At 46.4% G+C, this 23,741-nt stretch overlaps 1 protein-coding gene across 2 annotated transcripts in view; it reads left to right on the top strand.

Annotated features, from left to right (window-relative positions):
- The window catches only part of CACNA1D (calcium voltage-gated channel subunit alpha1 D), a 334,500-nt gene that overhangs the window by 245,087 nt on the left and 65,672 nt on the right, over positions 1-23,741 (top strand). For both annotated transcript variants that reach the window (XM_017851883.1, XM_017851882.1), the window contains 12 exons: positions 2,135-2,255; positions 6,012-6,126; positions 6,648-6,717; positions 7,569-7,635; positions 8,365-8,512; positions 10,770-10,899; positions 15,653-15,712; positions 18,367-18,473; positions 20,123-20,210; positions 21,310-21,417; positions 21,505-21,557; positions 22,994-23,140. In XM_017851883.1, coding sequence (XP_017707372.1) covers positions 2,135-2,255; positions 6,012-6,126; positions 6,648-6,717; positions 7,569-7,635; positions 8,365-8,512; positions 10,770-10,899; positions 15,653-15,712; positions 18,367-18,473; positions 20,123-20,210; positions 21,310-21,417; positions 21,505-21,557; positions 22,994-23,140 — 1,214 coding nt within the window. The remainder of the gene's footprint in view (positions 1-2,134; positions 2,256-6,011; positions 6,127-6,647; positions 6,718-7,568; positions 7,636-8,364; positions 8,513-10,769; positions 10,900-15,652; positions 15,713-18,366; positions 18,474-20,122; positions 20,211-21,309; positions 21,418-21,504; positions 21,558-22,993; positions 23,141-23,741) is intronic.

The raw sequence follows: 23,741 nt of genomic DNA, 5'->3' as shown, positions 1-23,741 counted from the left end.
TGGGTCCTGTGATGGCCCTTTCCATGCCCAGCTCTCTGCCGTGAATGAATCACTTACCCATTTCTGAAGAAATCCAGAGACCAAAAGGAATAATCTGGACAATTCTTTCCCACCTGGTCATTTTGAGGCATATATAATCTACTGTAAGCCATAGTTTTGTTGTTTGAATTATACTTAAATTTTGGCTGCTAATCAGCCATTCTTTTTTAAAAAAATTTTCTTTCAGAAAACTGGTGTCTTTTTTTTTTTTTTTTTTTGGTAATGCATGCATATGGCACAAAATTCTAATGTTACAAATGAATAATAATTCTCCCAGCCAGCCACAAATTTCCTCGTCTAGGAAGCAACCACCATTAAACAGTTTCTTGTGAATGCTTAGATCTGCATTTTCTGATAGCTACAACTCAGTTAAGCTACCTATAGGTGACTTTCCACAGACAGGAGCTCACTCGACATGCTGTTTTGCATCTTGCTTTTATCACTTCAAGTGTCCTCAAGAGCCTTCCTGCTTGGTCCGTAAAAGGCTGCCCCTCCTTTGAAATGCTGTATCCATGCAGTGGTACAGATATGCCATTGTTCATGTGACCAGTCCCTTGCTGACAAGCATTTAGTTCTGTCCGGTCTTGGCCCACATAAACAGGGCTCTGGTAGGTGATCCAGAACACGCGTCAGAGGGCACATGTGTTGGCTGTAGATGTGTGGGACAAACTCCCAGAAATGGAATTGCTGCTTTAGAGGGTGTGTCCATTTTAAATGTTGAAACCCTTGCCCAAGTGCTCTCCTTCTGGTTGTATTAGCTCAGTCTCTTCACACTGCCCATTGCCTCACTGCCTCTCCCCTCAGTGGAGAGCATGCTTTGGGATGCCCGTCAGATAGGTGAAAATGGCGTTTCATTGTACTTTTAACAGATACTCCTCTTATCAGGAGTGAAGTTGAACGTGTTTTCATATGTCTCAGAGCCATCAATAGTGCCTTTTCTGTGAATTACTTTATCTTTTCAAATCATTTGCCCATTTTTGTTTGGTTGTGATCCATAACAGTTTAAATTTTAAAAATATATAGTCCAGATTGAAGATAAAGGAGCTCTGTCTGTCGTTGGAAGAGAGCATTTTTTTTCATTACTGTTCTTGTTCATCTGATTCTATTTCATCATGGATTGAATTATCAAGTATGATCAGCAGAGAAGATTAAATGTCAGGTCATTGGTGATATATACTCTTGAGGTAGTTTTGTAAATTTACATGAGACATTTAGAATTTCCTGCTTCTGTAATTTCATAGGTATAATTATCCATTTCCACAGTTGATGGACTATGTGGAATGCTATGCAGCCGTTAAAAGAATGAGGTGCACCTTCTGACACAGAGGGTCTCCAGAGTATGTTGTTGAATGAAAAAACAAGCCAGTTGCAGAAAACTTTGCATAGCATGAAACCCTTTATGTCTGAAAACTCAGAGAAGACACCTAGTGCTTGTTTTCTTTGTTTGTAAATGTTTTTAAATCCGTAGTCGAAGGTTCCAGAGAGACACAGAAAGAGCATGCTTTCTGGAGAAGGGGCTAAAACTGGGCTGGGGTGTAATGAAAAAGCACATAAGTCTTGGCTGGGTGCGGTGGCTCACACCTGTAATCCCAGCACTTTGGGAGGCCAAGGTGGGCAGAACACTTGAGGTCAAGAGTTCGAGACCAGCCTGGCCAACATGGTGTAACACTGTCTCTACGAAAAATATAAAAATTAGCCAAGTGTGGTGGTGGTCGCCTGTGATCCCAGCTACTTGAAAGGCTGCGGCAGGAAAGTCGCTTGAACCGGGGAGGCGGAGGTTGCAGTGAGCCGAGATCAAGTCACTGCACTCCAGCCTGGCGATAGAGCGAGACTCCATCTCAAAAACAAACAAACAAACAAAACATAAGTCTTAAGTATAAAGTTATTTTTTTTTCACTCAAAGAATTAACTTGTCTATTTGTGTAGTTAAAAAACAATGTTTTAGAAATTCCATGGGATAACAGATGGATTTGTTCAGTGCAAACTGGACTGTGAAAGGCAGCTTAAACCAGATCTAGGCAGCCACCGAGGGGCTCTGGAGAGCGACTGCGATTTGTGAATCCACCTGCTGGCTGATACCAGTTTGCCTTCTCAGATCCTGACAGGCGAAGACTGGAATGCTGTGATGTACGATGGCATCATGGCTTACGGGGGCCCGTCCTCTTCAGGAATGATCGTCTGCATCTACTTCATCATCCTCTTCATTTGTGGTAACTGTATCCTTCAAGCTGACCAGGCTTTGTTGTTGCCGTCGCTATCTGGTTTTGTTTTTCTTCCTCTGGATTTCTCTGTGGTGATGGTGGTGGTAGTAGTTGTGGCAGGGAGATGAATGCCTTTACCTTATTAGCTCAATATCTGCTTTTCTTCCATGCTGCTGGGGGACAGCGTCCTGTAAGTAGAATTCCAGAGAGGCTTTGAGGGATACGTTCTGGCTAAGAGAAGCAAGCCCAGGGAAGGAGCGTAAGACAGCACACGTGCTGGTCCCAGAGGTCACTCAGTTTGGCATCATGTCTCCTGTACAGGTCCTGAGGGATGGCTGAGCACAAGGCCAGGTGGTTCTTTATGTTATAATTATCGGGAGCTTAGGCGTCCATCTGTGACTTCCTAAGACCCTTCGTGACTGATGGGAGCCATCTTCGTGGACTGATCTGTGCTCCCTGGGCTAATTTCACCTTGCTGATCTGTCCATCTTTGGGGATCAAGTGTCCATTGGCTAGCTGCTAAATCATGCTGCGTAACTTCTCTCTGCCTTACTTTACTCCTTTTCCCTGTCAAGAGGCACTCTCTAATTCTAGACCTGGAATTGGCCCTTGGATCTGTATTTACCTCATTCAGACCCTTTCTGATCCTGCAGCCTTTGGTTCTCAATGTTTTATCTCCCGGTCCTCCATGCCTAGCACCAGACCTGGTACACAGAGGCCTTTAATGAATGTTTGATGCGTGAACAACATACACACACGATACTACACCTGGGTCTTCACCCTTCCATTGTAAAAGGTCCTAATCTGGATTCTTCTTCTAAGGGGGCCCAGATCTCTGTAGGTGTTTCCTCCTTTATCTTGTCTGGCTCACTGATAAATTTTCTTCAGTGTGGTAACCTCAGTGCAAACCTGCCCGCTTTTCTACAAGGACAATGCTTTGTGCTATAAGGTATTTTATGAAAACCCCAGCTCAACACATATACATCCTTCTAGTCCCTTGACTCAACTCTAAGGCCCCCTCCACCAGAGCCACCCCTGCCCTGTCTCCCACCCAGAGAAGTTTCTTCTACCTCTGACTTCCCCTCAGATTTTATCCACGTCTCTTACTGCCTGTAGGTTCTTCTGTCTACTGGATTTATATTTATTTATTATTTTTTTAGAAGGAGTCTCACTCTATCACCCAGGCTGGAGTGCAGTGGTGTGATCTCAGCTCACTGCAACCTCTGCCTCCTGGGTTCAAGTGATTCTCCTGCCTCAGGCTCCTGAGTAGACGGGATTACATGTGTGCACCACCATGCCCAGCTAATTTTTGTTTTTTGTTTTTTGATGGAGATGGGGTTTCTCCACGTTAACCAGGCCAGTCTGAAACTCCTGACCTCAGGTGATCCACCCACCTTGGCCTCCCAAAGTGCTGGGATTATAGAGCCACTGTGCCCAGCCTGTCTATTGGAATTTTGAGCAGGCATTCCTCCATCTCCCTAACTAGATAGATAAACTTCTTGAGTCAGGAATCTTTTTTGTATTCACATATCTCAGTAGAGTACAGGATCTTGCACATAGTTGGCCCTTGGTAAATGAATGGTCATTCTTTTCTTTTTCTGCTGTCCTCATGGTTGACTCTTTAGGCCACAGCAACTTCCTGGGCTTAAATCTGCAGAGAAATAGTCCCTGGTGGTTGTCTGTGGTTGCATGTTGTTTTCTTTATAGCACGTGTGACTATATCAGAGGTGCTTAGGGAGCTGCTTATGCTCTGTCTTCCCCAACTAGAGTAGCCATTCCGGTGTGCGGTGTTTCTTCCCGTGCCCTCAGCACCCACAACAGTGCCTGGCACATTAGAGGTGCTTGGTAGATCTTTTTGGATGAATTCCAGAGCATGCCACTCTTTAGGAGGGTCTGAGTAATACCTCTCAATGCAGATGATGGATTTTTCTCTGGGAAGTTGTTTGTTACAAGCTTGTAAGATCTTACTGTGGCTCATCACTCTAGATTTGCTTGCCACTACCCAAAGGAGTTGAGTGTCATTGCAAGACGAGAGAGATTATTGTTTCTTCACTGAGATCATGGAGGGAATACTCACTACAGCTAGTTTCATCACTAGCCCCTGTCTGAGTTACCATTACCCCAGGCCTAGCAGAGAAACGCTCATGTTACCAGGGCATCTTCAGCCCAGGGCAAATTGCTTCCTGAGGCTCATTGCAGCTCCAGTTAAAAAATAGGCCAGCACGTCAAAGGCTTTTTGAGTCTTAATGTAATTCACTTATGTTTCTCTTCTCTTTAAAGCCTTGAATAGATTAGTCAGGCATGCTATTCCCTCACAGAGATCTCATCATCTGTTCCTTGTTAGGTTACGTTGGTTTACGTGTTCAGCAACCCATCCAAGGTAAGAGACTGCACGGGACGTATGGGACAGTGCTGTGCTGCTCCTGTCTTGGGGTCTCTGGGCTCCTGCGGTTTTGCCTACAGATGGCCGGGCATCAGGCAGAGAGAAGCATTTTTCGCAGAAGGGGGCCTTCTCACTTACTGCCCTCTCATCCCTGTGCTTCTCAAAAACATGCTTCACTGCTAATGGGTAAGAAACAGGCATCTTCTGATTTAGGAGTCTTGTTCAGAATACTTGTTAAAAATAAAAACATTCAAGAAAGTCATGTATATAACAATTACAGTAAGAGTGAAAAAACATGATAATTTGTTTAGTCACCTAACCTTTTATTGTGTTTTTTAACTGGAACTGCAATGAGCCTCAGGAAGCAATTTGCCCTGGACTGGAGAGGGCAAAAATCAAGTTCAGGTACAGTGATCAAAGATCGAGCTGCAGTGAGACTATTCACAATAGTCCAGCACCAGGTGGCAGTAAGTCAGGCATGTTATAGTCAGTCAGTGTTTGTGGAATGAAGGAATGAATGAGTTATCTGTAGACTCTGAAGGTTATTTCAAAGGAGAAATTCTCATACTATCTTGTGCAAGGGGATCATCATTTGAATAACTTGCAACCTTTGAAGTGGTCTATTTTGGAAAGCACTCCCCTGAAGATATATGTTGTAGTTGTAGTATGTGTTAAAAAAAAAAAAAAAAAAAAAAAAAAACCAAACTACTTTTTAATTATACCATGTTTATATTATAGATCGTTGTATATAATGTATAAAATAGCTATAGATACGTAGATGTTTGGACACACACACACACAGAGAAATGTTGAAATTAGTGGGTTTGGCCGGGCACGGTGGCTCACGCCTCTAATCCCAGCACTTTGGGAGGCCGAGACGGGCGGATCACGAGGTCAGGAGATCGAGACCATCCTGGCTTACATGGTGAAACCCCGTCTCTACTAAAAAATACAAAAAAACTAGCCGGGCGCGGTGGCGGGCGCCTGTAGTCCCAGCTACTCAGGAGGCTGAGGCAGGAGAATGGCGTAAACCCGGGAGGCGGAGCTTGCCGTGAGCTGAGATCTGGCCACTGCACTCCAGCCTGGGCGACAGAGCGAGACTCCGTCTCAAAAAAAAAAAAAGAAATTAGTGGGTTTTCATGGATTTTAGTGAATCTTAATTTTACTTCTATAGACTGTCCTTTTACAGGTTTTATGTTTATTTTGTTGTTGTTTCGTTTTGTTTGAAAAGCAGGGCTCTGGTAGTCTAGTTTTGCTGTGTGAGTATAACACTTGGGACAGTCACTTGCTACCAGCCTCCCAGGAGGCAGAGGGGTGTGGCGTTGCCATTGTTGGCCACATGTAGTTGCATTTAGTAGTGTGTTGTGCCCTTAAAAAGTTCAAACTAGATATTCTACTGAATGTCTTCTTGGCCATCGCTGTAGACAATTTGGCTGATGCCGAAAGTTTGAACACTGCTCAGAAAGAAGAAGCAGAAGAAAAGGAGAGGAAAAAGATTGCCAGGTAACCCCATTTTCCCCTGACATGTTTGTCTAGGGGCTGCGTGGGGAGCCCTCCCACAAGTGCAGCCTGCCAGGCTCACCCCCGCATCATGGCAGCTGCAGCCCCCCAGGTTCCTGCTTTGTGGATCATGGTTGACCATGCACTGCAGACCAAAACGGATAGAATCTTGGGCAGAAGCCAGGCTCTTGGCTCTCATCCCTTGGAGCTGAGAGTGGGAGTCACATGTCCCCATGCTTAAAGAATCACTGCAGTTAATTTTGGCTTCATAAAATAAACGATGCATTCAATGCTGATTAGCTCTCAGATGAGAATTTTAATAAGATGATCTGTGTAATGAATCCATCGCATTGAGATTACCAGGAAGCTCTGAGTTTGGATTGTGCTAGGCTCTTGTGGTTAGTGTTGTTTCTAATTAAATTCTGTCCTTCATTGGAGCATTGTTGATTCAGAATCCTGATGAGCATTATTATACAGAGTAACATGGTTATTTGGTTTCTTGTGCTCTTTTCTCTTCTCTTTAGAAAAGAGAGCCTAGAAAATAAAAAGAACAACAAGCCAGAAGTCAACCAGATAGCCAACAGTGACAACAAGGTGTGTGTTCTAAGATACTTCTCCCCTTTTTGTTTCAAAGTGATTCTGTTGGTATCTCCATACATGTACCATTTACACTGTGGAAGTGTCTTGTGTATCATTCTTGTAATATTTTGGTGTGAAGAATATAGCACACCATATAGACCCTGGCTTCCCAGGGGGGTTCTGGTTGAATTTAGGCAGTTAGCTGTGTTCACTGATATTTCACCAGAAAACCAATATGATAAAGATTTGACTAGTTTGACCACTTTTGTTTTCTTTATTGGAATTGTGCAGTCAGGCCTGACCCGTGGTCAGGATCACATTAGCAGCTTCATTTTTAATAGAGGTCTGTTTCCTGAGGTAATCCCAGGGGTCAGGTGGCTTCAGGGCTACACTGTCAAACTTAATCCCATTTATGACAGCCCTAGTTGTGCTGTTCTTTCTTTGTTCATCGAGTTGATAAATGCTTACCGAGTGGCTATCGTGTGTCAGACACTTGGGATTCAGGAATGAAGAAGACAGGTCCCTGCCTTCATGGGGCTCACAGTCTGGCAGGAAGACAGGAGTGTGAGATGCGTTATCACATGGTATGAGTGACCGCTGGCACAGGGCAAGGACAGGGCCCTGGATGATGCTGGCTAACTACGACTGGGTCAGGGCTTAACCAGCCTTCTCCTCACCTGCCCTTAGGACTTCTGTCTGAAGCAGAATCACCATCTGGGGACACCCATCTGTCCCTGCACACCCACATACAGACGCAACTTTGGGGAGGAATCCATGCCCTATGCTGGACCGCCAGGGTGACTTCTCCTCTCTGAAGTGCATTTTAGTTAGTCTCCTCTCCTCCTAAGATGTCTCTGTCATCCTAGGTTACAATCGATGACTATAGAGAAGAGGATGAAGACAAGGACCCCTACCCACCCTGCGATGTGCCAGGTATGGTGGCAGAGGCCGGAGACGCTGGCTTTGCTGTGTGGCTTTGCTACTGCTCTGTGACCTGCTGAGTCTGCGGCCAGCCAGCCCAGCAGCGTGTACATGAGCTGCTGAGGCCACCAAGGCTGTGGAACCAGTTAGCTCCCCTTTTTCCCATGGTCACAGGCAGCATGTGTCACCCAAATTCCAGGTGATGGGGAGGGAAAGTGCAGGTGGGTCACGGCAGTCCCAACTTCTGCTGGGAGACTGGTCCAGGAGACCCACCGGTGTTAACGCTCACCTGACACTTTTACATTTGACTGGCACCTTTACTGGTTGATATGGGTGGGACTGTGGAGTTGAGAGCCTAGTTGCTGATTGACACTAAAAGTCCCACACGGTTTCTCAGGCCAGGGTGAACCAGGAGGTTACTGGGGAAACAGCCAGATGCTGGGAGGTTGGCAGTGAGAATCCCAGCACCGCCACCTTTCATCTGTGGTCAGATCTTATCCTAGTGGGAATCTCATCATTCCCACAAACTAAACACGCTCACCAGATGGGGACACTTCTCAGCAACCCTCACCCCTGCAACACACACTCAGTCCATATTCTGAAGGAGCAGGAGGGTTTTGATTCATGTAAGCACGTAGATGTTGTTCAAGTTCAAGCCAAATTTGCATGTGAAATTAAGAATAATTCAAACCCATACGTAGTCTTTATTTCATGCCTATAAAAAAAGTATTTCATTTAAAGTAGGGGAAGAGGAAGAGGAAGAGGAGGAGGATGAACCTGAGGTTCCTGCCGGACCCCGTCCTCGAAGGATCTCGGAGTTGAACATGAAGGAAAAAATTGCCCCCATCCCTGAAGGGAGCGCTTTCTTCATTCTTAGCAAGACCAACCCGTAAATACTCCCCTTCTAGTCTCTCATGGCTGCCTCTTACCAGTGACCCTACAGGTTGCTTGAGGGTGGCTCGGGTGGGGGTGAGGGGAAGTGGTTCACAGCCCTTTCTGAACCTGAGTGTCCCTGGTGCCCTCACCCAAGTCCCCTCCAACCCCTCTCTCCTCCACTGTTGCTCTTGCTCTCAGCTCGTCTCTTCCTAGCTGCCTCCTTCCCGCAAGGGTGTGACCAGGTCCTGGGAGGAGCTGCATTCTAGATTCTCCTCCCTGCCTTCACCCCTGCGTGGGGACAGCAACGGGGAAAGCCTTGTCCACCCCAGCATATTCCAATTGGAGCCCACTGCTCTGGTGTTCCATGCTTCGGCCAGCCGTAGAAATGTTTTCTAACGAGTGGATCTTCTGTTAGGATGCCTTGTGGGATGAGAATTTTTGTGACCAAGGTCTGCATAGCATCCTCATCCTCACAGATCCCCCACTTCATTGATCAGTTTTCCCAGTTGAGTTTTATCATCATAAAGTCATATTGCACAGTGATATTTTATAGGTTGTAAGTATTCAGTTCAGCTCTATGATAGCCTACTTAAAATAGCATTTCTCATGTTAAAATGATAAGGTGCTCACAAGGAACAGGGCAATGACTCACAAGTACTATAAGAGGAAGACGTTTATTTACTAGCTAGTGTCTAGGTTTTAAATCATCTGGGACTGAGTGGAATGCTAGGGGAGATAAATGGCTCCTGGAAAGGTTTCTAGAATTGCAGAAGCAGTTCTTGGCTGTCAGAGAACAACTCTGTATCATTCATTGGCCCTAGGGAGACACAGGTGGGAAGCAAGGCCTGCTGGCATCCTCAGAGATGTGAAGATATGATGGTAGCTTTTACAGCTCACCACTGTTTGGGTGTCCTTTAAAAAAGAAAGGTTATTAAACTGATATTGCTGACACCTACAGCCCTGTGTGTGTATACACACACACATATATATATATATATATGTTGAAGGAATGGACTTATTTTCACCCAAAGCCACAAAGCACTCCTGCCCTCACTAGCTTCGAAGTTCTTCCTCAGACTCAGCTGCTAACCACCTTCAGGTCCTCTGGGGGATACGCCCAGCATTAAATAGGCCCAAAAGGCAGGACTTAAAGTGAGGGGTCACCTTCACATAAGGTTGACTCCAGTTTTGAAAGTGGAAAAATATTTTCGAAGGAAAACCTATCTGTAGGCTTATAAGCCTCTTATAGACTACAGATAGGTTTGTATACATACACACATACATATACTTTAGAATTTAAACATATACATACATATTATATACATACACATACATATACTTTACAATTTAAACATACATGTTTTATGTATACACGAATATGTATATACATACACATATATGTATATATACATACATATGTGTGTGTATATATGTGTTTAAATTCTAAAGTCAAATATTGAGGGTAAGGATAGCCAGTTGCTAACAGGTGCAGGGCACATTGGGGACGGCAGCGAGGTTCTGATGGCCCAGAGAGCCATCGTTTGAGCCCAGGTGTTGGGCATGAGCTGCCCTCCTTTGCTTCATGAGACCGCAGGACTTGGTGAGAACTCTCATGCTGGGCCATGAGATCCTTGCATGTTAGCAAATGATGCTGCAAACTTCACCTTCTGAGGACTGCTTGTGGGTCCACTCCAAAATTTTTAAAAAAATGATAACATATATTACAAAATCTGCAGACAGCCAGAGATTTCCTGAAGCCTCAGTTACTGCAGGCCCCTATAAATAGTATGAACTTGCACCTGCAGGACAAGCCCGGGATTCATCTCATTCTGTGTGAACTGTCGAGGGCAGGCCTGGCCTCCGTTTTTTCTCTCAGTCAGAAAAGATAAACAGATGAGCTTCTTGTCATAATGGAAAAACTTCAGTCATATAGACCTGGATCAATTCTGCCCCTGGCCTTACTAGTGTCACTTTAGAATTCTCTTATTAGGCCTCAGTTTCCCCATCTTGAGAAAAACAACAAGCCCCACTTCCAAGGACTCAGTGTGGCACCCCCAGCACGGAGTTGACACACCACACATGGTGCACAGGGGCTGCTTTTGGTGGGCTTCATGGGGCTGACAGACTGGTTGCTCAGGTGTGCCGGAGAGAGGGCACAGCAGACAACTGCCCTCTGCCTGGCATCTTGCTGCAGTGGCCCCGCACTCTTAAGGACCCGGTGTGTTCCACCCTCTCTGGGACTGTTTCCAAGCGACTGCTTTTCCCTGCAGGATCCGCGTGGGCTGCCACAAGCTCATCAACCACCACATCTTCACCAACCTCATCCTCGTCTTCATCATGCTGAGCAGCGCCGCTCTGGCCGCAGAGGACCCCATCCGCAGCCACTCCTTCCGGAACACGGTAAGTCCCCAGGGTGGGGCTCGCTCTGGGATAGCCCTGGCCTTTCTCAGGCAGAGGCCACTGTGGAGGTGGGAGCTGTGGAGGCCCTTCAAGGTGACAGCTAGAGTAGGTCTTTCCTTTAGCTGGGGACATTGGCTGTTTCCAGTTTGTAAGTGCCAGAGAGCTTGTGTTATAGCCGGATACATCTGAATGGAATCATTAATTTAGAACCTCATCTTAAATACTCTGCAGGAATGGTCAGTGAATTCAGGGATCCTGGTTCTCCTCCTCTTTCCTCCCTGCTGCCAATATTTAGGCCCTCCTTTCCCTCCCTGCTCAGGTTTATACTCACCGGTTTTGAGATTCATGCTTCATGGACGCACACAGCAGGGAGGAAGCAGAATTCAAACCAGGCATGCCACATGCCCAGGCTAAAGTTGGGGGCAAGATTCCTATGTCGTGTAGACTTAACTACACGAAGCTGCTAGGCTCCACAACTGAGGAGAAATACAAGTTAGGGAGATGATAGGATGTCGAGTTGAGGTGTTCAGTGGAGAAGAACATTAGGCCAGGTGCACTGGCTCACACCTGTAATTCCAGTGCTTTGGGAGATAGAGGGGAAGGATCACTGAAGGACAGGAGTTCAAGACTAGCCTGGGCAACGTAGTGAGACCTCATCTGTACAAAAAATTAAGAAATTAGCTGAGTGTGGTGGCACACACCTGCCGTCCCAGCTACTCAGGAGGCTGAGGGAGGAGGATCGCTTGGGCCCAGGAGGTCAAAGCTGCAGCGAGCCATGTTTGTACCACTGCACTCCAGTCTCAGTGATACAGTGAGACCTTGTCTCAAAGAAAAAGAAAAGAATATATAATGAATGTTAAAAAAGTTTCTTCTCTGGGAAGATTTATTGTAAAATGTGTGATTATGTTATGTATTTCACAAGTATCTCCAAAGGAAGTGCTAACCTTGGCCCCAGAGAGCCAGTATTAAGTTTGAGTGACTTCATGAAGCAGAGTGCACCAGGCAGAGCCACTCGGACCCTTACATGTTAACTTGGCTGTTTACAATGTTACTTTTCATTGGTAGAATTAGGAATATGCAAAGAGTTATTAATTGGCTGGATGTGGTGGCTCATACCTATAATCCCAGCATTTTGAGAGGCCAGGGCAGTAGAATCACTTGAGCCCAGGAGTTCAAGATTAGTCTAGGCAACATAGTGAGACCCCATCTATATAAAAATTTAAAACTTAGCCACACATGGTGGCGCATGCCTGTCCCAGCTACTTGGGAGGCTGAGGTGGGAGGATTGCCTGAGCACAGAAGGCTGAGACTGAAGTCAGCTGTGTTCACACCACTGTATTCCACCCTGGGCGACAGAGCAAGACCCTGTTTCTAAAAAAACACAAACAAAAAGAACTCTAGATTTTGGCGTGGCAGAAGTGGCTATCCAGTTAGCTCTCTGTATCCATGGGTTTGACGTCCATGGATTCAACCAACCACAGATAGAAAATGTTTGGGGGTGGCCAGGCGTGGTGGCTCACGCCTGTAATCCCAGCACTTTGGGAGGCCGAAGTGGGTGGATCACTTGAGGTCAGGAGTTTGAGACCAGTCTGGCCAACGTGGTGGAACCCCATCTCTACTAAAAATACCAAAATTAGCCAGGTGTGGTGGTGCACGGCTGTAGTCCCAGCTACTTGGGAGGCTGAGAATCGCTTAACACGGGAGACGGAGGTTGCAGCAGTGAGCTGAGATCACACCACTGCACTCCAGCCTGGGCAACAGAGTAAGTGAGACTCTGTCTCAAAAAGGAAAAAGACAAAAAATTTGGGGGAAAAATGTACTGAATTTGTACAGATTTTTTTCTTGTCATTTCCTAAACAATTTACATGGCATTTACATGACCTTGGGTATCTTGAGAAATCTAGAGATGATCTAAGGTCTACAGGAGGATGTGCATAGATCATATGCAAACACGACACCATTTTTATATCGGAGACTTGAGATTTTGGAGTCTGAGAGGGTCCTGGAACCAATCCCTTACGGATACCAACTGTACTAAGAAAACAAGTCAAGGGACCAGGAGCAGTGGATCACACCTGTAATCACAGTACTTTGGGAGGCCAAGACGGGCAATCACTTGAGGTCAGGAGTTCAAGACCAGCCTGGCCAACATGGCGAAACCCCATTTCCACTGAAAATACAAAAATTAGCTGGGCGTGGTGGTGTGCACCTGTAATTCCAGCTATGCGTGGGGCCGAGGCAGGAGAATCACTTGAACCTGGGAGGCGGAGGTTGCAGTAAGCTGAGATCATGCCATTGCATTCCAGCCTCAGTGACAAGAGCAAAACTCTGTCTCAAAAAAGCATACAAACAAAAATACAAGCAAGTCGAGGGTTTTCTGTTAGTTGTCAGTTTTGTAACTTAGAGATGGTGCCCGCCGACGGTGTCTATGTTGAAAGGAAACTTGCACCTAAACTGGCTCTTGCCGCGGCAGCCCCACCTTAGCTGCGCAGCTTCCTTGGCACTGAGGACCATTCAAAGGTAAGACAGCTAGAAGCAGCAGCCTGTTGACTCTCAGGCCTAGATATTATCGTGCAGTTTCAGATTATTACCAAGAAACCCAACCAGCAGAGGGAGGCTGGCGAGTGTGCAAGGCCATCAGATGTCCCTGGCTTGCTGGGCATCAGATTGTTAGAGATTTTAGGATTAAGACACACCGGCACATCTGTGCCCCCAGGACTCTGTTGGGGCAACCAAGCCTCATGCTGTTGCTTCCCATTTCTGGAGCCTGGCAAGCCCAACCTATCAGATTTATGAAACACGCACTCTGATATGAAGAGAAAAAGTACTTTCCCTGTGGTGCATGTTAGTGTCAATATAAAGAGGAAGGCACTGGGCCTGTCTTGATTTGTCCCCACAGATTAGGGTTTTTGTTAGAGATGATTTTGTTGCTGCAGATGCCCCAATAGAAGAAAGACCTCTGTGTCGTTTCATCCCGTCTTAAAAAAAAGGACACAAAGGCGGTGTTTGGGAAAAAAACAGCATTAGGTGACAAACTAGGCCAGGAGCTAGTCTAAAATACGCATTGCCAAGGGATTAATTTACATGGGGGCTTCGTGTCTTATTTTTAATTATAATTGCTTCTCCGTAAGTTTATTTCCCTGCTGCCTTACCCAAAAATGTTACTGTTCTGCTTAAATAGATGTACATTTGTGTATGTGTATTGGCTTTTAGATTCTGCAGTGTTTGTATGTTTTTTTAACCTTACCCGAATTCTTCTTTTAAAAAAGAGAGTGAGAGAATGCAAGCCGAGTGAGGGAAAAAAACCAGCTTCAATCTCAACTTCAGCCCGGGCGCCAGGCTGGCCTCGTAGACTCGTAGGCTGCAGTGTCTTTCTGAGCTACTTGATGCTTTCCACGTTAATATTCTCACTGTGACCTAGAAAGGAGTAAGGAGAAGGTGGCTGAGGTCTGGTAGTGCATGGGAAGATGCCTTCCATTGCCTGGCCAAGAAACTCTGTTACACAGGAGTTCATAAGTCCGAAACCAGAAATAGTTTGGAAAATGAATACCCTCTGAAGAGAGAGACTGGGCTTGAAGCAGAAGTCCTCACCTTATTGTGACACAGCCCCGAGGTGACTCCTCTACCTACAACACCTCACCTCTGTGGCTCTCCACTGGCATACCCCAGGCCTACTCCTTGCTCAGCAGTGCCTGTGACTGGCTGTGTGGCCTATGTGTATGTCCACTCCCTGCTCCCAGCAGCCACATCTGTTAAAGGATTAGGCCTGGGTGGTCTCCACAGTCCCTTTCAGCTCTGCTCTCTTCAGTTCTTTCAAAGCCATAGATCATAGTTGTCATGAAGATTAGTGGCCAAGACCAACTTGCTTTTGCAGATAAGGGTGCTGTGGTCAGAAGCTCCCTGTGAGCAGCTTTCTTGGTGGTCAGACTTCTTGCCGCTGGTCCACTTGCTTCCACGGCTCCAAGGAGAAGCAGGGACCCCAGAAAGGGCTAGCAGGACTCTGTCGATGGGATAATAGATGGTATTGTCACCAAAGTGGATAGAGTTGCCTGGACTGAAAATTCAAAGACCAAGTCAGTCTGTTATTTGAGTGGGCCCAGCAAGGTTTTAAAAAAACCCTCAGTTTAGAGAGAGCAGTGTTAGATGCAGAACAATGGGCAGGAGGAAGGCAGTCTGTAAAACCATCCCTTGCAGACTTAGTCAGCCCCGCGCATGGGCGGGGAAGGGTGCTGACGCCCTGATTACACAGGCTGGAATGCAAGGGAGCATGTGGAAACCACTGGGTCTGACGGATGCCACTGCTGTCTTCATTTATGCTTCTCCACCGATCTGATGCTCAGATGAAGGGCAACATACTTCATTCAGCCAGAAACGCAGTTAAAAATCCAAAACGTGTATAAGCCTCTGATTTATCTGGTGCCACAAGTCATTTGTAGATGTAGTGCTCTCTGATGAGAAAAGCTTGTTAACAAAGCACTCTTAGAAATGAGCCTCTCTGCCTGTCCAAGACACAAGACCGGGAAGCAAGTCAGGGTGAGTGGTTAAAGGAGGTCAGGATTCTCAAGTGCTCTTTGGGAATGATGTAATTGACCAAAGTGGACATTTACCAGCGGCTCTGCACTTACCTTCAGAATGGCGGGGTTTTCCTGGGAGGATGGGTCTCTGACTGCATGGGGGGTTTCTGCCCGTAAGCGTGCAGCTGTCAGAGTTTGTCTGAATGCCTTTTCTCACTCCCACATGTTGTGCCTTGCAGATACTGGGTTACTTTGACTATGCCTTCACAGCCATCTTTACTGTTGAGATCCTGTTGAAGGTAATGGATTTTCCTTGATCTTCACATACTCCACAGCAGCTGGAGCAATAATAGTTGCACTTCTTTGTTTGCCTTCCAGATGCTAGGTTACGCAGACTATGTCTTCACTGGTACTTTTGCATTTGAGATCATTTTAAAGGTAACAGGTTACCCGGCAGTGTGTTTAAGGGCTGCTCCTGTGTGTGACACACAGGAAAGAAGCGTGGAGTGCTTTTGATTTTTTATGGGTTTTTTGGTCTTTCGTGGTTGAGCTAAGTTTTTTTTTACCAAAGGATTTTTTTTTTTTTCCTGTGACCATTACAACTTGTTTTGCTCTTTCTTTTCATCTTTGAATGCATGTAGGAGCTACTCTGGCTTCATGATAGTGGTTGACAATTATATTTTGCTCCTTTAAAAAAATACCCTCTGGAATTTGTCAACTGATAACAGATATATCACTGTGTGTGAACTTTTTTCCACCCTTTCTGACATCAAAGTCAGAGGAAAAGCATTTATCCTATGAAGAGGAGGTCTCTCTTTTTGTTTCTCTAACTGCATTGTGTTTTGGGGGGCCTAAAATAGTAACACGCTATTTTCTTGCAATAGGATTTGCAAGATGACTTGGATCTATTTGTGTTAAGGTATTTTCTGTCTGTTTTAATGGATGGGCTTACATTTACACAAAAGGAGCGCCCTTTGGCCAGGGTGACCTAAATGTACTGCCCATGCATGAGCTAATAGCTGCCATTGCTGCATGTGGTTTGCGTACTGACTGTGAAGTCTGCCCCATGGGGAGCCCATTCCTTATGTGCTTAGAGTGCTGGAGACCACAGCAAAGCTCTAAGAACCTATCCACAACTGGCCAAGAACCACAGGGCGTGGGTCATTGTTCTGGGAGAACGTGGCCCATCAGAACTGTCAGGGTAACCATCTCCTAGCAGGAAGACAAGCTGGGAAATGAAGACTTTCAACCATGGTTTTCTTTAAGCCATTGGGGGATTTTTTGTGTGTGCAACTCAGGCAAAATGTATTTTGCATTGGACTACTGTGGAACTTGGGCTCTTTACAAAATCTTATATAAAATGAAACCTCAATGTCAGGGAATGAGGTGGTTAGTTTTTTGAGGTTGGTTTTTTAAATTTTTTTATTTTTTGGTTCATGAAACAGCATAAAGTCAACCAACATCTGTTTACACCTTTCTTTAAAATCTTCTAAAAATTTGAGTTCATTTTCCTGCCTTTAAGCCAATGAATTTGGTTGACAGTTCTCCTAAGTCAGAGGTGTGCAGTGGGACAGTGACCAGCTGTTGTTGATGAGGCCTCTGTGGGAGGACCTGTGTGGATGCAGAATGCACAGTGGTGGGGGTCAGAGGGGCGCCAGCAGAACACTCACCGGCTCGGCTTCTGCCTCAGTTTCTTGGTTTTAGAATTTGACATCATTTCAAAGTGAATGGGGATATGTTCTACTTAGTTTGTTAGCCTGGTTAATTGAGGTTTTATTTTACTCTCCGCATTTTTAAGTTGTTAAATGAATATAGTTACTCATGGGCTTTGGGGAAAATTAAACACAGGATTATTTAAAAGGAAAAAAATGATTGTTACTTTTTAATTTCTGTAGAATTGCTTCACTGACTTAAATCTTCTGAGTCGCTCTTCATTTTGAAGGTATTTTAGAGAATGGAAAATAAGCTAAAACAAGAAGGATTCAGAAAATGGAGACTCATCCAGAAGTGTCTAGTATCTGAGGCTGTGGTTCCTGGTGGCCTTGGGGAGATTTGGAAGGCTGTTTGGTTATTTGCTTAAGCTCTATGAAATTGCCATTTTTGTAGGTCAAAAAGGGTTGAACACTGGCGATTTCATAAGGTTCAATGTAATATTTCCCACCTTTACCTCTCTTATACCGTACTTATCTGAGCCTTCTCTAACCTTTTTTGTTTTAAAATAAATAGTGAGTTGTATATATTTTGCTATTTCTTACTTTGGGGAACTAAACTCTTTTTTCCATCACCAATAGAAATCTCACTGGAGCACCCATAATATGTGCTCCAGGTACATATGGCAGGTGAGCACAGAGTCGTGAGACTGACTCAGGTGAGATGCCACCTGGCTTCCTAGCCATGCCTGACACATGTCATCAGACTTGGAGGAATTGCTTAAGATGGATGTGTCATTAAAGACCATTAGGAACAATAAGGGGCCTGTGTGGAAAAGTGATGTAGGTTCATAGAGCCTGGGAGCCCTGAATTCAAGCCCCCACTGGGAAGGCGTAATCGAAACAAGGTAGGCTCTACCAGGGCCTCAGAGGGGCCAGAACCAGCGCTTTGTGGGAAAGTGGGCTGTCTGGGCAGCACTTACCTTTTGACGAATGAGTCGTGTGGAGCCTCTCTTAGACAGGCTCTTTGGACATGCCAACAGTGTGTTCATATTTGAAACCTGTGATGGCTGTAATAAAGCCTAAATTGGTTTCTTCTTTTAAAATGTATCCCAAATAAGCTGCCCCCTTTTGATTTTTGTTTGAACAAATCATCCGGTGGCTCAGCCCCATTGGTTTACATTTCGGACTTCTTAATGCACACTTGTTAATGAAGTCATACTTTACTCCAGATTTTGTAAAGAGCCCAGGTTTCTTTTCCTCTGGAGACAAAAAGTGGTAAATCACCCATGATTTGCTTCTAGATGACAACTTTTGGAGCTTTCCTCCACAAAGGGGCCTTCTGCAGGAACTACTTCAATTTGCTGGATATGCTGGTGGTTGGGGTGTCTCTGGTGTCATTTGGGATTCAGTAAGTATTCTGGGGTGTGTGCCCAGAACTGTTGGGCTGAATGGTTTGTGTAAGGGATTTTAAACAATTGATAAAGGCTAGGCATCATTTTCATGATTATATTTAGTTATATAGGTTTATTTAATTTGCTCGCATTCCAGAAAGCATTGAGACAATTCATGTTTTCTTTTGGGGTTTTGTGTGTGTGTGTGTGTGTGTGTGTGTGTGTGTGTGTGTGTGTGTGTGCCTGCTGCTAGGTTGAGCTTATTACTCTGTGTGAAATTTGCTTTCAACTGAGGTAAAAGAAGTCTTGACTGGGAGGGAAGGAATCTAGGTTCTAGTCCTGGTCCCTCCAAAGGCTAATTCCAGGGCCTTGGAGGTGTCTTCTCTCAGGAACCCTGTGCCCCTTTTATATAGGAGGGGCTGGGGCCAGGTGGCCTCTCAGTTTTTCCAGCTTGGATATTGAAAACTTCCTTTGATTTTCAGGATATAGAACCTGCTAGGACTTTTTCTTTGGCCTCTAAAATTTTTCAGCTAGGAGGGAGCCAATGCTGAAAGTCAGGGCCCCAGGTCTTTTCCATGGCATTTAGCGATTTCTGGTGGGAACAGCCATTGCTGAGTACTGCTCGCCATCCCCAGGGGTGTGGGGCAGAGGCTCCAATGGAGCATCAGGTGTGGCCTTGCTTCCTTGCTGACCTGTGAGCACTTCTGTTCAGGTGCTGAGCATAGAATATCCCCCATGTGAGCACACATGCACATACATGCCCTCTAAGCTAAAGAGAAGTGGAAAGGACCTACCCTCCTAGGAAGACCAAGAACCTCTGCCTGGAACAGCCCTCTGTGGTCCTCCTCGCCTCCCACTGAGGAAGCCCTGTGATCATAGCTTGGAAGGCCATTTGCATTAAAATCTTTGCAGCTCCTATTAACTCCCAGGCTGTTCATGTCCTCTCCAGCTGCAGTCTTGCCCACTTCCTCCTGAGCATGTGCTCTGGCCACACACGGCCATCTGGGGTGCAGCAGAAAGCTGCATTCTCTTGTATTGCATCCTTGTACATGCTGCTCCCTCACACTGAGCCCCCCTCCCTATTGTCCTTGCTAACCCCTCCTCCTCCTTTGGGGCTCACCTGGCTATCACCATCCCCACCCCAGAGTCCTTCCCAGGCTCCTCCCAACTCCCATAGGTTGTACTCCCCTGGCCAAGCACACCACATTTACCCCCATCATGAGCCACACTGGGTTGGAATTGCCCATCTCTCCACCAGACTCTGAGCTCCTTGAAGGCCAGAGAAGCCCCAGTGCCAAAGTGGTACAGCAGGCCTCCAGCCTTAAACAGAAACAAACCATCTATGAAGCCTAAAAGCCAGTCACTACCTAGCGTTTACAGTGAGTGGAAAGAACAAAGAGACTTCATGAGTTGTGTCTCTGCCAAGGTTAGCTGTGCACCTGTCACCTCTGGGAGTGCCGTGGGCTGGGCTTGGGAGGCGCTGCCTCGTGTGGGCGGGGTAGAGAGGTCGCCTCTGAGTCACGGAGAGAGATCAGCCCAGCACCACATGGATCCCATGCTAACTGTGCAGGGATACTAAAGTGAAGATCCAGTGAAATGGTGAATCTTAAAGCATCCTGTCCATTTATAACACGCTCTGCCTGCCATCTTTCTGCTCCTTCCCTAGATCCAGTGCCATCTCCGTTGTGAAGATTCTGAGAGTCTTAAGGGTCCTGAGGCCCCTCAGGGCCATCAACAGAGCCAAAGGACTTAAGGTTTTGATTCCTCTCCTCCAGGCTGGGCTGGCTTGGGTTGGGGTTGGCTGTAATTACTGGCTCTTCTGGGCAGAGCTGAGCTGAGGCCTGATGGATTTTTAAAGTGGGTTATAAGGACCTTTCTAACCAATTCAGCCACCTGTGCCAAGTTCTAATGGCATGTTAAAAATTATGATTTATTTTCTTTATTTTGGTAATTGAAGATGTTTTTATTTATAACTGTTGTTCATTTATTACCTTTTTGTTAGTAGTTCTTTGTGTTTATTTTAATCTTTCAGTTTTCATGTAGACTGTATAAAAGGCTACTGGGTTTCTTTCTNATGGAGTCTGGCTCTGTGGCTCAGGCTGGAGTACGGTGGCGCCATCTCCGCTCACTGCAAGCTCCGCCTCCTGGGTTCACGCCATTCTCCTGCCTCAGCCTCCCGAGTAGCTGGGACTACAGGCGCCCGCTGCCGCGCCCGGCTAGTTTTTTTGTATTTTTTTAGTAGAGAAGGGGTTTCACCGTGTTAGCCAGGATGGTCTCGATCTCCTGACCTCGTGATCCGCCCATCTCGGCCTCCCAAAGTGCTGGGATTACAGGCGTGAGCCACCACGCCCAGCCAGGCTACTGGGTTTCTATATTCCTCAGTCATTTATGGGGTGGGGACCCTTTGGGCCCATGTGCCAGGCAGCACTGCACCTGTAGCATTTCTTCTTTTTCTTTTTCTTTCTTTCTTTCCCTCCCCCCCCCCCCCCCCCAAAACGGAGTCTTGCTCTGTCGCCTAGGCCGGAGTGCAGTGGCATGATCTCGGCTCACGGCAACCTCTGCCTCCTGGGTTCAAGTGATTCCCCTGCCTCAGCCTCCCGAGTAGCTGGGATTACAGGCGCCAGCCACCACGCCCAGCTAATTTTTGTATTTTTAGTAGAGATGAGGTTTCACCATGTTGGCCAGGCTGGTCTCAAACTCCTGACCTCAAGTGATCTGCCCTCCTCTGCCTCCCAAAGTGCTGGGATTATGTGAGCCACTGCACCCGGCCAACACAGAAACTCTTGGCTGATGTTAGCTCACCTCGAGGCCAAAATCACAAAGGAGAGTCACGCCCCTCTGCCCTCTCCGCAGCACGTGGTCCAGTGCGTCTTCGTGGCCATCCGGACCATTGGCAACATCATGATCGTCACCACCCTCCTCCAGTTCATGTTTGCCTGTATTGGGGTCCAGTTATTCAAGGTAGAGGAACTGCCTCCAAGCATAAAACTCAGGTGGTTTTCTTTAAGGAGAAGGCTGCATTTACTTGACTGTCTGTTTTGTACCCAGGGGAAGTTCTATCGCTGTACGGATGAAGCCAAAAGTAACCCTGAAGAATGCAGGTGAGCGTCCTGAGAGTGGAGTGGGGAACTTAGAAGAGCAAATAGCAGACTTCAAGGATTCACACATGTTGGCACGTCAGAAGTTTTGGTCATGAAATAAAACAGGCCTGTGTGCTCAGCTTGTGGGTGGATAGATGGTGTTTGTTTTTCGTTGAGATGAAACTCACGTAACCTCAACCGTTTTCAGTATACAGTTCCTTAGCATGGAGTATCCACGGCATTGTTGTGCAACCAACACCTCTATCTAGTTCCAAACTTTTTGTCATCCCAAAAGAATGGATAGATGGCTTTTGTGGTGGAGAATCTATAAATGGCGGGAGTTGGGGGAACCCTGAAATAACAATTATGAAATGCCCCAAATAGCTTCCATGACAGCCATGTGGATGATTTCCCCAAATCAGAACTTGAAACTCAACTCTCTGGTGTTCGGGAGCTGGCTCCCTCTTCTGACAGACTTTCTAGACTTCCTCTCTCCTGGCTCCTGTTACCTACATCTTGGCCATATTTCCATAGACAAGAATTGGCAGAGGAGAGACAAGGTGGGAGATATTCATGCCTCCCATTCCAGGATGTCCAGTGACCATGAAGGCAGTCATGGAAGCCATTGCCTGAAGTTTCAGACTGTGCAGTGGCCTGTGTCTCCCCACCCGTGAGAGACGTAACTGACTGGGCTCTGGCTAGGCTGACTGTGTGCGTATATTGGTTTGGGGTTTATTTTAAGCAGAATATGCAGTCAGAGAGCACCAGTTGCAATTTGGCCGTGTCTCTGCACCTCCAGAGGCACCATTCATGCACCGTTCATGGCGTCCCTGGAGGTGAGCAGCCTAGCAGACACAGGCGTGGGGACACTGTTTCCTCCCTCTCAAAGCCTCTGTGTCTTCATTTGTAAAATAAAGATATTGTGCTTTATCTCTTCGGTTCCTTCCAGAAATGAAGTTCTGGGAGAAATAATTTGCCAGAAATAATGGAATTCTTTTGGAAAGAAAATTGGGAATGCCATTAGTAAAAAGAGAAAGGGATTTGATTAAAACTAAAATGCAGGAAGAGTATACGTGGGTTTGTTTCCTAGAGCTTACAGAGTTCTCTATTGCCGAGCTTTGATCCTTCAGAGCATGCCTCAAACCCGTTGTGTATGAGACACACTCACCATGCTGTGGTTTTTATCGGCCAGCGACGTATGCCCAGTGCCTGGCTGGCTGCTCTGGAGAATACACGTTGCACTGGTAGTTATTCAATGGTTATTTGAGCTGCAAAGTACATGAAATGCAAGGGCAAGGAAAGGAGAAATGGCGCCAGTGTTATGCTCAGCTGTGTGACTGGCGGGTGGACTGAGCGTGACCTGCCTGGAGGTGGGATCAGGGCAGTGTGTCCAACTTTATGTTGCTTCTATCTGTCATGTGTGAAGCCAGATGACCCACATCTGTTTTCTTCTCCAGGGGACTTTTCATCCTCTACAAGGATGGGGATGTTGACAGTCCTGTGGTCCGTGAGCGGATCTGGCAAAACAGTGATTTCAACTTCGACAACGTCCTCTCTGCTATGATGGCACTCTTCACGGTCTCCACGTTTGAGGGCTGGCCTGCGTAAGTAGGGGGAGCACACAGCCTTGTGCCCAGGGCTAAGCCCTCCCTCCTGGAGTCAGTCCCATTTCTGTTCTCCAGGGTCGCAGGCTTGCCCTGTGGCTTTTTAACCTTGGGCCACTTCTCAGTCATTTCTTGACCCATAGGGCCTCTTTCTGTGTAGTCGGATGATTTGTGAAGCAGGGTTGGTAGAGGTGCCCAGCAGCATCTCTGGGTGGGAGCAGGGAGGCCTGAGATGCCTCAGTCCTGTGAACTCCCATTGGATGTCAGGAAAGCTGCCATCTACTGCTCCCAAAGAGGCTCTGGATGGTGTCCCAAACCATTCTTTCATTCACTCCTCGTACTTCGTACTAATGTATGCCAGGTGCAGACAGTTGCTGTTGTGCCATCTCTTTTAGTGAGCACCCACTCGCTCATTTACAGACCACGCTGTGCAGAGGCTTGTGTCTCCCCATCCATTAGAGATGTCTAACTGGACTCTGGCTGACTGCGTGCTTAGATACCAGCTCCATGCAACATGGCGTGTTAGGCACTGTGGAGGAAACAGTGTCTAAACATGCTTCCTCACCTCAAGCCCAAATTGAATCAGTGTCAAGTGGTCAAT

This window comes from Rhinopithecus bieti, unplaced genomic scaffold (assembly GCF_001698545.2).
Source record: "Rhinopithecus bieti isolate Rb0 unplaced genomic scaffold, ASM169854v2 scaffold_33647, whole genome shotgun sequence".
In the NCBI taxonomy this organism is placed as follows: Eukaryota; Metazoa; Chordata; class Mammalia; order Primates; family Cercopithecidae; genus Rhinopithecus; species Rhinopithecus bieti.
This window is presented reverse-complemented; position numbering and strand designations above follow the sequence as displayed.